Consider the following 12,518-nt stretch of genomic DNA (forward strand, 5'->3'; position numbering starts at 1 on the left):
TCAACCGAGCTGCATTTGATATCGTCCTAAACACAGTTTAAAGGGTGTTTGTTTTAATGCTTATGAAGGACAGTGAAGTGACACGTGACAGAGCTTCAGGAAAAGATGTGTTAGAAAATAAACATCATTCATTCAGTCATCTTCAGTAACTGCAAAATGTAGGTCAGAGATTCTTTATCAGTTATTACAAACAATTTATTAGGTGTCCTATTGCTCTATTAAATGCTACCTCTTCCTTTTACAACCTTGTGTATTATTATTATTGTCATTATCTAATGCCTGCATGAATAATTATAGCCATCATATATTATATTAGCTACAATATATTTATGTAAGTTACAATGTGTTTTAAATATAATGTGACAAGATGTGTATTTTCTAAAAGTCTGGAGTTATTTGTAATTTTTTAGATGCTTTGTCACACTGATTGAAGCGTCTGTCACGTGTAAATTCACCCTCAGACCTCAGCAGAAACAGAAATGCTGTGTTTTATATCATCATACTCACATTTAAATCTTACTGTAAGTGCATTTTAAAAAACATTTTAAACCCCTTTTTTTTTTTTTTTTTTTTTTTTTTTAAATGCTTCTCAAATGATTTCTACTTTTCTTTAAGTGAAAATATTTTTCTGGCAGTAATTAAAGTTGGTTTGTTCATTATGTGAAACGTACTGAAAGAGTTCTTACCTCGAGCTCTGTAACATTTGACCAGCAGAATGATGGTCACCAGCAGATACGGAGAGGCCGTCACTACACTACTGATCAGCATGAGCACTGAGAATGGAGCTTCTACACCTGATGGACCTGACGCTGAATAAAATAATCATTATAATAACACTTTATTCATGATGAACTGTTTGTATGTTTTACTCAAACTGCAGTACAAATAAATCCATTTACACTAGTACACACAGACACACAACAGCATGTGAACACACTGCATATTTTACACAGACTTACATAATGTAATCTATAGTGCTTAGTTTATGTAAAGATACTGAGTTCAAACACATTCAGTCACAGTTGTATTTAAATGAATATTGAAATGATTTCTCACCTCTGACTGAGACCCAGCTTTTCAGTGACTCTCCTCTCTCTGGGTGTTTACAGTGGTAGAAACCTTCATCTGACTTTGAGACAGTTCGGATGATCATCTCTCCTGTAGTCTGTGTCTGGAGAACTGATCCATCTTTATAGAAATCAGCTCGCAGGTTTGAGGACTTTGGGTATCGATATAAACAGCGTAGAGTCAGAGGATGTCCCTCAGTCACAGGATGGACAGGACTCTCCAGGATCACATCACCATCTAGAACACAGAAAATCACATTTACAATACAAATAAATGCTCTCTAATTAAAATGTATATAATTTAAACCCAGTGAAATGTCTCCACAGTCTGAATTATGGACAAATTGGAACTGTATCAGGTATCATCATGCTAGTTGCCTGATGTAGTGCCTAGGTAGTTGTAAAAAAAAACACTGACGGCAAACTGGGCTCTGTGAAAATATCAAGAGGAGACACTACAGCATCTTCCTACAACATGAGTAACCTGAGAAAACACATTATGCTGTTTAAACATTATGTTTAATAGAGAGTGTGAGGGTGGCCCACCTGAGTGAACAAAGCGATAATCGTGAACATGAAAGTTAAAATGAACTCAAGGTGCCATTAATTGTGCTCAAAGGTATTTGTGAGTGGCACAGTGAAGAGAGTGTGCAGAGAAACTATCACACATGACAGCACTGAGCACTGAGCCATGTGCACTTCCTTTCCCCTCGCTCCCCACCGTCTACACTTTGCTTGTGAGTGAAGCTGAAAGTCACAGCACTTTGTACTCATTTTTATTGACCAAGTTCACTGATACAACTCAGGTTCCACCTTCACTCTCTATTAAAGACACTGTTTAAATACCATAGCACATTAAACATCATCTAAGCACAATGAGTTATCTGTACACAGCAGCAATCGACATAAACAGAGAGAAATTAAATGTTCTATGACATCCCTGATGGATTAATACTCAGTAAGTTACTCATGTCATTATCATGATCAGTGTGGGTATCGGTAAGCATGTACTTCTACTCAGTCTGGAAAATAATGTCTGTGTTTTGTTGAACAGTTCTCCCAGTTGGAAACTCAGTTCTGAATATTCTGTAATGAAACTTTCCCTTTTCCTTTAACAATAAACACACTACATGAAGACTCACCATGCACTGTGATGTTGACAGGATTACTGTTTTCTCCAGATTCAGACTCACACCAGTAAACTCCAGTGTAGGATGTGGAGAGGGAGCTGATTTTACATGTAGATCCTGTAATTGATCCCCTTGAACAATCTAACACTCTCTCACTGTGTGTGTATCGTCTCACTCTCCATCCAGTAGATTTACTCTGGTCCTCACAGCTCAGTGAGAGAGAGTCATTAGTAAAGTGTTGAGTTCTGCTGGGATTGATGATCAGAGAGACTGGAGGAGATTCACCTTAAACACAGAAGAGAGTCATGTAAATAAGAATAGGTGTAATATGGAATATAATGAGAATACAAGTGCATGTGCATTCAGAATTATGTTTATTAATCTGGAATCAAAGCCACAGTCCATAGCATGGGTCATAACAGAGATTTAACACACGATCATCCATACTCATAAATGCTGCAAAAAGGCAAAAGGTCAAAACCGAGAAATAAAATGAAAACTGGGACTAGGAACACAGGAAAGTCCTTCAGCTGCTGCAAAGGAACAAAAATCAGCAAAGACACAGAACAACACAGAGGGAATAAATACAAAAAGAGTTTGAGGTAAAACTAGGAATAGGTGCACATGATCAGGGCATCACATCAACATCACATGACCACCAGACATCACCATCATCTCAGTATTAGCCTAGCTCTAGCACACCACCTCCAGGTCTCTTCCTCACTGTAGATTACATTAGGCCAGCACATGCATTCACACAATGTAAAGTTCAGAGCCATGTTTAATTTGAGATTGCCATTGCTGTGTTTAGACCCTTTGCTCTTGATTACTCTTTTGGATTTTCCCTCTGCTCTCTTATATTGTACTTTACTGTGTTTGACCCTTGCCTGTTTTACAGCTCTGCTATTTGTATTGTGTTCACTAACAGTGTAACATAATGACATCATCTGTATCTGCAACTGTGTAGTTCTCCTAATAACCATATCTGTGTTTGTATTCATGTTTAAACCTGAAGCAGGCATGGTCTTGTCTTTCTGGCAAGCTTTCTTAAAATGAACAACCAACCAAACAACCCAAGAATATTGCGCTTCTTATTAACATGTTCTTTGTATATTCAGTCACATCTCTTTGACCTTTTCTGGCTTTTATAATAAAATCCTCCTGCCCATAGATCCTCAATCCTTAATCATCTCCTTAGTCCTCTTTGTTTCCAGGAAAATAAACCAATGACTAGATGAGGGACGGAGACAGCACACAAACACAGCACATGGCTTTTTTCACCAATGTCACAAAGGGGAAAACTCTACCAGCACTCAGCATGCTTTAACTTCCTTATACATATTAAACAAATGTTGCATGAATCTCTTCTTACATTCACACATCCACATCTTTACTATTTAACCTAAACCCACTGTTATTTTTCCTCACCAGTGATCCATAGTGGCTGTGGATTGCTGTAGTGTGTGAAAGGCTGGTTCTCTTCTCTCTCCTCTACACATATAAACTCCTGTATGATTAAGAGCAGCAGGACTGAAAGTGTATTTGCCTCCAGATCCTCTGCTGCTGTCTGAGAGGAGCTCCACATACATGATATAGCTATGATTATCTTTTATTTGAGTTAAGCCGTCTCTGTAGGGAACAGCTGTGTACCAGCTGAATGTCCAGTCTGTAGAGGAGTCTGTAATCTCACAGCTTAGAGTCACTGAGTCTCCTTCAGTCAGCCAGCTCTCTGGAGATACACTCAGTACTGCCCCTGGTCTCTCTTTTACACAGGAAATACAACACATTTTATCTACATTCATTTAATACACAGTAAGAAGATTTTTATGAATGTCTAATTGCAATGTCTAATGATTTTTTGTCATGAGTGTATAATGATGTAGGAATAGTGGAATAGTGAATGCAGCAGTTTGCTTTTATCAACTCTATTAGCTAATTTACAAATAAATTGTTTATTTTTTTTATATGCTTTGAGATCTATTAATATTAACTCTTAAATGTTTGTATATTAAACACCACATATAGATCCAGTTAAACTGTACTGGACAGTGTAGGCTGTAGTCTTTATGGGACTAATCACATTTGCGATTCTGTCACTGGTAGAAGAAAGAAACAGGGCTGTGCAAAACAAAACAAAACAAAACAAAAACAAAACAAAAAAAAAAAAAACCCACACACCACTCTGATGTTTTGTGTGATTTCCAAAATAATTTGTCAGCCATCATGGTTTCTTACAGAAACACTTTATTTTACAGCCCTGTGTAACCACAACAGACCAACTAAGGAGTGAGTAATAGTTACAAACACTTTATAAAAAAAAAAAAAAAAAATTTATCTACATTTATTTAATACACAGTAAGAAGCTTTTCATGAATGTCTCAGTGCACATGATTTTTTTTCCAACAGTTGGTGTAGTTCAGGTGTTTAGTTGCACACGTCACCATGTTATAATTATTTACAAGATAATACCATAGAGTATTTGTAATTACTTATTATTCTATTAAATTATAGTATGTTGCATTTAGACTGTAAGGAAGTGAAGATTATTTCTTACATTTCTCACACATTGGAGATTTCTGGTTTCAGACCCACTGTGTAGTAAAGCACTAAGTCCCATGAGGCCGTGGTTTACAGTGATTTTAGGACAGCTAAAGGCTAGTTCACACTACACGACTTTCACCGTCAGCAGATCACTGTGCTGTTCAGACTACACGACTTGTCATTGTGGTGTTCACACTACGTGATTGGTCGGGAACAGAGGGTCACACACTACAGGATCTGACAACGAATGTCACCTGGCGACTCTATCTGGTGTCCAAACTACGTTTTGTCATGAAAACACACGCGAGAAGGGACACGGATATATGACATGAAAACCACTCGTGCAACAGGAGTTGTTTATTTGAAGATGGACGTAGGACAGAAGCAAGAGGTGCGAGCTGTTTACGCGATGATTTGTTCTGAAGAAACCCCAAAAAGGATAAGAGAAAGAAAGTGGGTGAAGAATGGATTAGCACTCGCGGGTTTCCCTTCCACACTGTGACCTCACCCCATGACTTGCTCTCTCATTGGCTGTAGGTCATCACCGTAATCACTACCAGTGCCGACAGTTTTCACCCCACAGGATGTGGAGTCATCCGACAGCTCCAGATATTTACCATGCCGAATATCTGTCCTGAGTCGGTGATGCATCGGCGATGTGTCGGCAAGACTCTGATAAGTCACAGGTCACACATAACGATCGACTGCTGATTGTTTGCCCATTTGTCTCCAATCAAAGGGATTTCTCTCTGCACCAGGTGTAGCGTGGTACCTTACTTATGGGGTTTGGGCACCAGACAGTTCAAATTAACGTCACTTATAATTTGGACATCACTCAGAACAAAAAACATTAGTAGACTACTCAATTCTTACAAAATAAGATTATTATTATTTACGCAATAAATGTAAGAAAATACAGATCGTTTCAGTCATAGAAACTGAAATAATGAAACCCAAAACTTCCCTACGTGGGATTAATAGACGAACACATAAGGAAACAAGCCTCTATTCATAGAACATTTTCACACACAAAAAGCAGAAAAAAAGAAAAAAAGGAAACATTTAACCCCAAAATAATTCTTAACCAAAACAAAAAAAAAAAAAGTTGTGCACTTTAAAAGCTGCACTTCAGTGGCGGTGATTTGAAAGCGTAGGGAGTTCGTGAACTTGAAAGCATGAGAAACCGGTAGTCAGATTCCGCTTAACACTCGGAGATATTTACAGACAGGAACATCCAACGATTTAAGCATACTGGTTCTCCACCAGTGTATTAAAGAAAGGATTTCAAACCCGTGATGTGCCTCCGAACCCTCAAAGCTCCGCTCGCTCGTTGATTCACCTTGGCAGGATATTCCCGAAGTGTTCGCCAGCCTCCGGAATCAATATCCACAAGGTTATAATCCACAGTCAAGCATTAGCATGGTCCCGGGCAAACGCACACCATCAGTTCCGCCATTCCCACCTGGCTCTCAATTCCGCCTCCTGCTCATCTCCTCCTCCTTTCGTCACCTGTTCTTTTTATTGCTTCCGAAGACCACACCCTTCTCTCTCTCTCTCTCTCTCTCTCTCTCTCTCTCTCTCTCTCTCTCTCTCTCTCTCTCTCTCTCTCTCTCTCTCTCTCTTTTCTTCCGTTAATTAAAACACGGAATGGAACGGACTCCGCCTCTGCGTCACTGTGCAGCTATCCGTAACACATGCAAAACAGGCTTTAGCTGTTCTAAAATCACTGTAAGCCATGGCCTCGTGGGACTTACTGCTTTTGGAAAATGGTTACTACATATACCTGACAACATTTCGTAACATAATCAAACAGCAACAAAAAATACAATAATTAATTGATAACAATCTTTCTTCTGCCTAGAAATGTAGTTCTTCAGCACCATTTAGCAGAATGGTTGCCAAGCAACACACAGCAGCAACACACTGTAATTAAACCCTTTATACTCAGTTATACTCCAGTCCAGTAGGTGGTGATAATGCACCTTTCAGCTTGATATCTACCACTTTTACTGAAAGAGGAAGACCTTCATCATACGTCTTAATATGAATGGATAAAGTGAGCTAGCGAAAACAAAACAATTAGCATTGTAGTCTGGTTTATTATTGTATGTTACTGGCTGACAAACTGTAAAGTGTATTTAAAAGAAAACACGTCACTTGTTTGTTTGTTTTTTTCCCTCCAGAAACTGGTATTATTAGCATAACAAATGCTAACAAAATCGAACATTTTGAAACAATTTATTTGGTGCAGTAATACTGATGTAATGAGGTCACACGTGGGTTTACAGAGTAATTTACAATGGCTTGGAACGTGTGAGGGAAATTATTCATTTTTACTTTGTACTCGTTCTTTTCATTCTCATCAGAGGATAACACCTAAGGCCATGTGATGAGATCTGTACTGAGGTCAGTACAGAATGTTTATCTGCATGCAGAGACACAAACATGTTCTTCTGTTCAAGGTTCATCTGCACATCTAAGACCCTGAAACAAAGCCTGTTTGAATTGCCTGAAACTGCTTCTTATCCAAACACAGAAGTGTGTCATGCTCCGCCTTTCATATAGTAGTGGTTCAGCACAAGCACTTCAAAGTGCTCTCATTATTCTATCCTGCTTTATTCTATCCTGTATTAACCATCTTTCTGTAATAAACCTTTTTTACCTCAGAGGACGAGTCTGCGAGTGTTGTTTAATTTCCACAACAAACGCAGCTCAGCCAGTCAGAATCAAGCACCAGAGCTATCTGTTTTATAATGTTTATTTTTCCTTCTTTTAACAAAGTTTAAGTAAGTAATAAAACACTCAGTCTCACACTGTTATAGAAAAATACTGAGTGATGTGGAGGTGTTATGAAGCCGAGTTACTGTTTCCACCCTGAACTACTGATTATTTTCCTATAACAGCATGTCCTCATGTGTTTTATTCTTTTTAAACCACAGCAAGCTGCCAATGATTACATTTTTAAATGTACTACTGAATGAAACATTGTACTTTTCATCTGTTTATTGTAACATTTATTGTTCTGAAATGTCTGTAAACAAGTTAGTTCCTGTTCTCACTTACATTATAGCAGCTATAAACAGTCGTTCCCTCACCAGCCCTCTGTTTTTTCTCACTCTTTTAATGAATAAAGTACAAAAACACAGCTTGTCATGTTACAGGGAAACTGCAAATCATAAACTCCTCTGTCCTGAAGACTTTCCCATGTTGGAAAATGTAAAATTAAAGCTTGACCTGTTTTTTTTTTTTTTTCTTTGTTAAATAACATGTTTTTAATGTTTTGCATTTGCACCAGCCACAAATGACAAATACTTTTAAAACAGATTATTATTAAAACAGATATTTCAAGATTATTTTGAACATTCTGGAATAACAAGGAATTACACTTATTAAGCAATATTTTTTCTAATTCCTTCTAACAAACCTGTGGAAAGAAAGGAAAAAAATCATGACATACCTCTCTCTGTAATCCTGACAGGATCACTGCGCTGTGTGCAGTAGTAGAACCCTGTGTAGTAGTTTATCCTGCATGCACGACACTTGTACTCTGTTTCTCCTTCATTATTGTCTGTCACTTTGAGTGTGTATGTTTGTTCAGTGCTCAAAGGCTGTAACTGCTGATTATTTTTATACCATTGAAACTTCCATCCAGTCGACTGCTGCAGCTCACAGGTCAGAGTGATGTTGTCTCCAGTGTAGACGGAGCTCTGAGGATTCACTCTCACAGTCGGTTTGGGTTTTTCTGTTGGTATGAAATGATGAAGGAGTCAGAACTACTTTTCTCTATACAACATAAGCAGTAGATTCACTGTGCTTTAACATATGCTTTGTGTCTAAAACAAACATTTATATTTAACATTTGATACAAGACGTTTTCGTACGTTTTCTTACACGGCTGGTATTCAGTATATTTTCCATTTAACAAAATTCATGATTAGATTGAAGTGTTAAACACTGTATTTTCTGATTTTAGATTGATATTTTATGGATCCTGCACAAATCCTGCAGCACCATCAATAGATGGGTAATAATTGAACGTAATCATTTACATCGTTTGAATGATTTAAAACATGAAGGCTGATTGTAACACCAGCTGAACTGAAAATCCTATTCCTATCCTGTCCTATTCAATTATATGCCCTGCCCCCGCACTATGCTCCTCCTCCCTTCACTTTTCCCGTGGAAACCCAGACCTGCATTCAGACATTAATTAATAATACTACATTATAGCTGAGGAGAGGAAACTACCAGGCCAACACTTATCACTGTGTTAATGAGTAGTACTGTGTGTGAAAAAATAAGTACACCCCATGGAAATTGTTGACTTTTTTGATATTTTTGGACAAGCAAACATTTGATCAGTTTATAAATGTCTAAGGTGTAATGTCTAGGTTTGTAATGCTGCTGGAATGTCAATATTATTTTATAATATTGTAGTGGAATTACATTTGGTTAACCAATAAGTTAAATGTGAAAAAAAAATGAATAAATAAAGTTAATGTCTAACAGTGTACTTTCTAATCTTGCCTTGGTGTCTGTCTGTAAGGATCATGTTGGGTAATGAGTCACTTTAAAGGGAATCCTGACTATAAAGACTTGTATAGCTTATTAGATTAACCCTGACATCCACTATATATTACACAAAAACACTCTAGATGTCAGGTTTTTTTTTAATTATAAAAATTCTTGCACTCATAGGCCACCATTGCTGTTTACGTCACAATGCATTCTGGGTAGTGACGTCAAATATTTACAATGGTCTTGATTCTCCAGTGACCCTACAGTATGATATAAACATGTCTTCAGCCTTTTCAATTTGAACTCAAGCGTAATATAAGTGAAGAGGTTAATATAGAGGACATTACTCAACATGTACATCAGAATGAAGACGATCAGAGAGGTGTGGAGGCGAGAGTGGGGCAAATTCCATGGTGTCTGTGCAGTAACTGCACATCTATGCCAACCGACAGTGTCTGTAGTTCAAGGTAAGCATATGGATTAAACTATTATTTTATAATGAAACATATTCTGATATCAATAATTTTAGAGATTATCAGCCATCTCGCCGTAGTATACTTTATCCTGTTAAAATTCCGATAGCCCGCCAGTGCACTGTCACCATGTTATGATCAAATCTATGCTATCTACACAGTTTCTGTGATTCAGTTGTTCAGCAGCTACAATCAATGTCTCTGTCAGACCACCGACATACAAACAAACATTCAGATGAAGCCTCATTGTATTCAACTGATCAATAAAATCCTGACAAAAACAGTCTTGTTACACTGGCAAAGGTCCAAACAATCCAATTATATAAAAATATTTAGCCCAGATCTCAAAAGAGACCAAAACCATGCATGTACTCCAAATGGTTTAAGAACAGCTTTAATTTTACTTTGGGTATGCCTTGGCTAGGCGGTTTAGGCTAATTTTACACGAGCTTTAGGTTATGAGAATATACAGAAAAAACACACTAACAAGATGCTTATGGGTTTGATTATATTTACAGATATCCCCTGCATCACAGAACACAAGAACTAGAAAATTACGGTCAAAAGCAGCACAGTGTGGCGTTCTTTTCCTGCTGAGGGGGCTAGTAGCTGATTCTTTTAAGTGCTCAAGTGCAACCATTTTTGCAAGTGCAACCAGAGTGCAGCGAGCATGTCTCGTAATGGCGGCCTCTGTAGGTTAAAATATGTATTAAATATTAAGGATTTTTAAAGTAATGAATATATTTCATGTGCTTCTAACAAAGTATTTTAATAAGAGAGGGAAATTACTGCGTGTTAAGGCCTACAAGTCTTCATAGTCAGGATTCCTTTTAACAAACACAGCAGTAAATTGAGTCTCTATGTCAAAAGACATCTAAAACCTCTCTAGCTAAGTGTGCTTTTTAAAGATTCAAAAAAGCACACCTCAGATCAAAGTCCAAACTCTAAAAAATAATGTTAATGTATTAAATAAGAAATAAAAAACACCCACAGACTCACCTGATACAGTCAGTGTAACAGCATCACTGATCTCTGAGCTCTGAGAGTCACTCCTCTGTCCTCTGCAGGTGTAGTCACCATGGTGACCGTATGCAACAGACCAGATTCTGATCTCCTGCACTGTGCTGTCTGTGAGTCTGTTATTTTTATACCAGCTGTATGTCCACTGAGTGTCTCCTCCTCCCTGTATGTCACATCTGAGAGTAACACGCTCTCCAGTGAACACATGTGTATCAGGCGTTATGGACACCACAGCTTTAGGACTCCCTATAAAACATTCTGTTGTTAATAAACCTTACATAAACTAATCCCACGTGTACATATCATTTATTTAGACAGAGCATGAGTACATGTTTCCTATTACTTGTTGATACTGATATGTGTAACCTACTTACTATTAAGAAATCAGGGGCATCATGGGACATTTTATTTAGCACTATTTATGTCAGTTGTTACCATGTGCTGCTGTCCTTAAACTTGTTCTGTTTTATATTCAGTATGTTAAGGCATTTAATCAGCGTAAAACTATTCAGGGGCGTCTCAAGACCCTTTTTACTGGGGCACGAGTAACATCTTCCTGATAAATCACTGTCTGATGAGGTAGATTACAGTAGATATGTGTGAAAATACACTTTCCTATTCATTGAACCTAATCATGTACATCATTTAAATGATTTAAAACACTGGTTCTCAACATGGAAGAGATCGGAAGAGGGGGCAAATGGTTTTCAAAAAATTAAACACAGACAGAGCATTATTTAGGTTCTCTGTGTATTTTATTGCTTTTCAAATAGAATGTGCATAAATCAACACATTTGATTGTGACAATCAATTGTGCACAGATTTCTCAGCCCCAAAACAAATAAATTATAAACACAGTATAAAGGATAAACTATATATAAATCACCTTGAGCATGGGCCACTGGTATAAGTGAAATCAGCACTAAAAAGGGAACAGAAACAGAACATGATGTAACTATGGAAAATATTCAGTGTATTAATGAAAACAGCACATTTTAGACACCGAACCCACAAGATTAAATCTTATTCAGGAAATCTAAACTACCATCTGTAAGAAATACATTCTAAGCTCTCTTAATAATAAATAAACAAAAACTACAATAACTTAAAGGTCACTATTCTGCTCATTAAATTGTTTTCCCTTTATTTAACTTTATTGAAGTGTGAAAAACTTAGCTCTGGGACACAAAACCAACAGACTGCACACTGTAACAGTCTGCACATGTACTAATCACACAATAATCTCATCACTCAGGACATTCAGACTGCAGATGAACAACTTTATACCCCACCACTCACTCTAATGAAGACACAAAGAGAACATTTACTCACAGAGCATCACAGCGAGTGGACTGAACTCCATCCTGTCTCTCTAACGACTGACTGACAGAGCAGAGGTGTGTGGTAAAGTTTTCGCACTTCCTGTGTTTTCTCGCTGTCAGATCGCACTACTCGGAAAGAAAGAAAGAACGAGAATGGGTGTATCTGTGATCTTTACCTTCTATTTTAGTACATGCAGACTCTGTATCTGCTCTTCCTTCCTCTTTCCAGAATAATACAAGATATAATTTATTTTTTTGCCCTCTAGTGGTATGTGACTGAAGGACATCCAAGTGAATATGAGGTGATGATGAGAAAATCATGAGTAGATTAATGGAAATGTAAACCCTGGTTAATGATATAACCCCATACGGAGATTAACAAAGGTGTGTGAAAAGCTGTTCTAAATGAGCTGCTAGACTGTAGGCTGGATGACTGTATGTTTCTGA

General features: G+C 37.5%; 1 protein-coding gene across 1 annotated transcript in view; it reads right to left on the reverse strand.

The window, feature by feature from the left end:
* LOC128633111 (carcinoembryonic antigen-related cell adhesion molecule 5-like) overlaps positions 1–12,518 on the reverse strand; it is a 34,247-nt gene that overhangs the window by 1,109 nt on the left and 20,620 nt on the right. Inside the window, exons 2-7 of the mRNA XM_053681854.1 lie at positions 11,636–11,671; positions 10,729–10,995; positions 8,196–8,480; positions 2,210–2,482; positions 1,057–1,305; positions 687–809 (exon numbers count right to left, since the gene is read on the reverse strand). Of these exons, the coding sequence (XP_053537829.1) occupies positions 687–809; positions 1,057–1,305; positions 2,210–2,482; positions 8,196–8,480; positions 10,729–10,995; positions 11,636–11,671 (1,233 nt within the window). The remainder of the gene's footprint in view (positions 1–686; positions 810–1,056; positions 1,306–2,209; positions 2,483–8,195; positions 8,481–10,728; positions 10,996–11,635; positions 11,672–12,518) is intronic.

This window comes from Ictalurus punctatus, chromosome 7, assembly GCF_001660625.3.
Source record: "Ictalurus punctatus breed USDA103 chromosome 7, Coco_2.0, whole genome shotgun sequence".
In the NCBI taxonomy this organism is placed as follows: domain Eukaryota; kingdom Metazoa; phylum Chordata; class Actinopteri; order Siluriformes; family Ictaluridae; genus Ictalurus; species Ictalurus punctatus.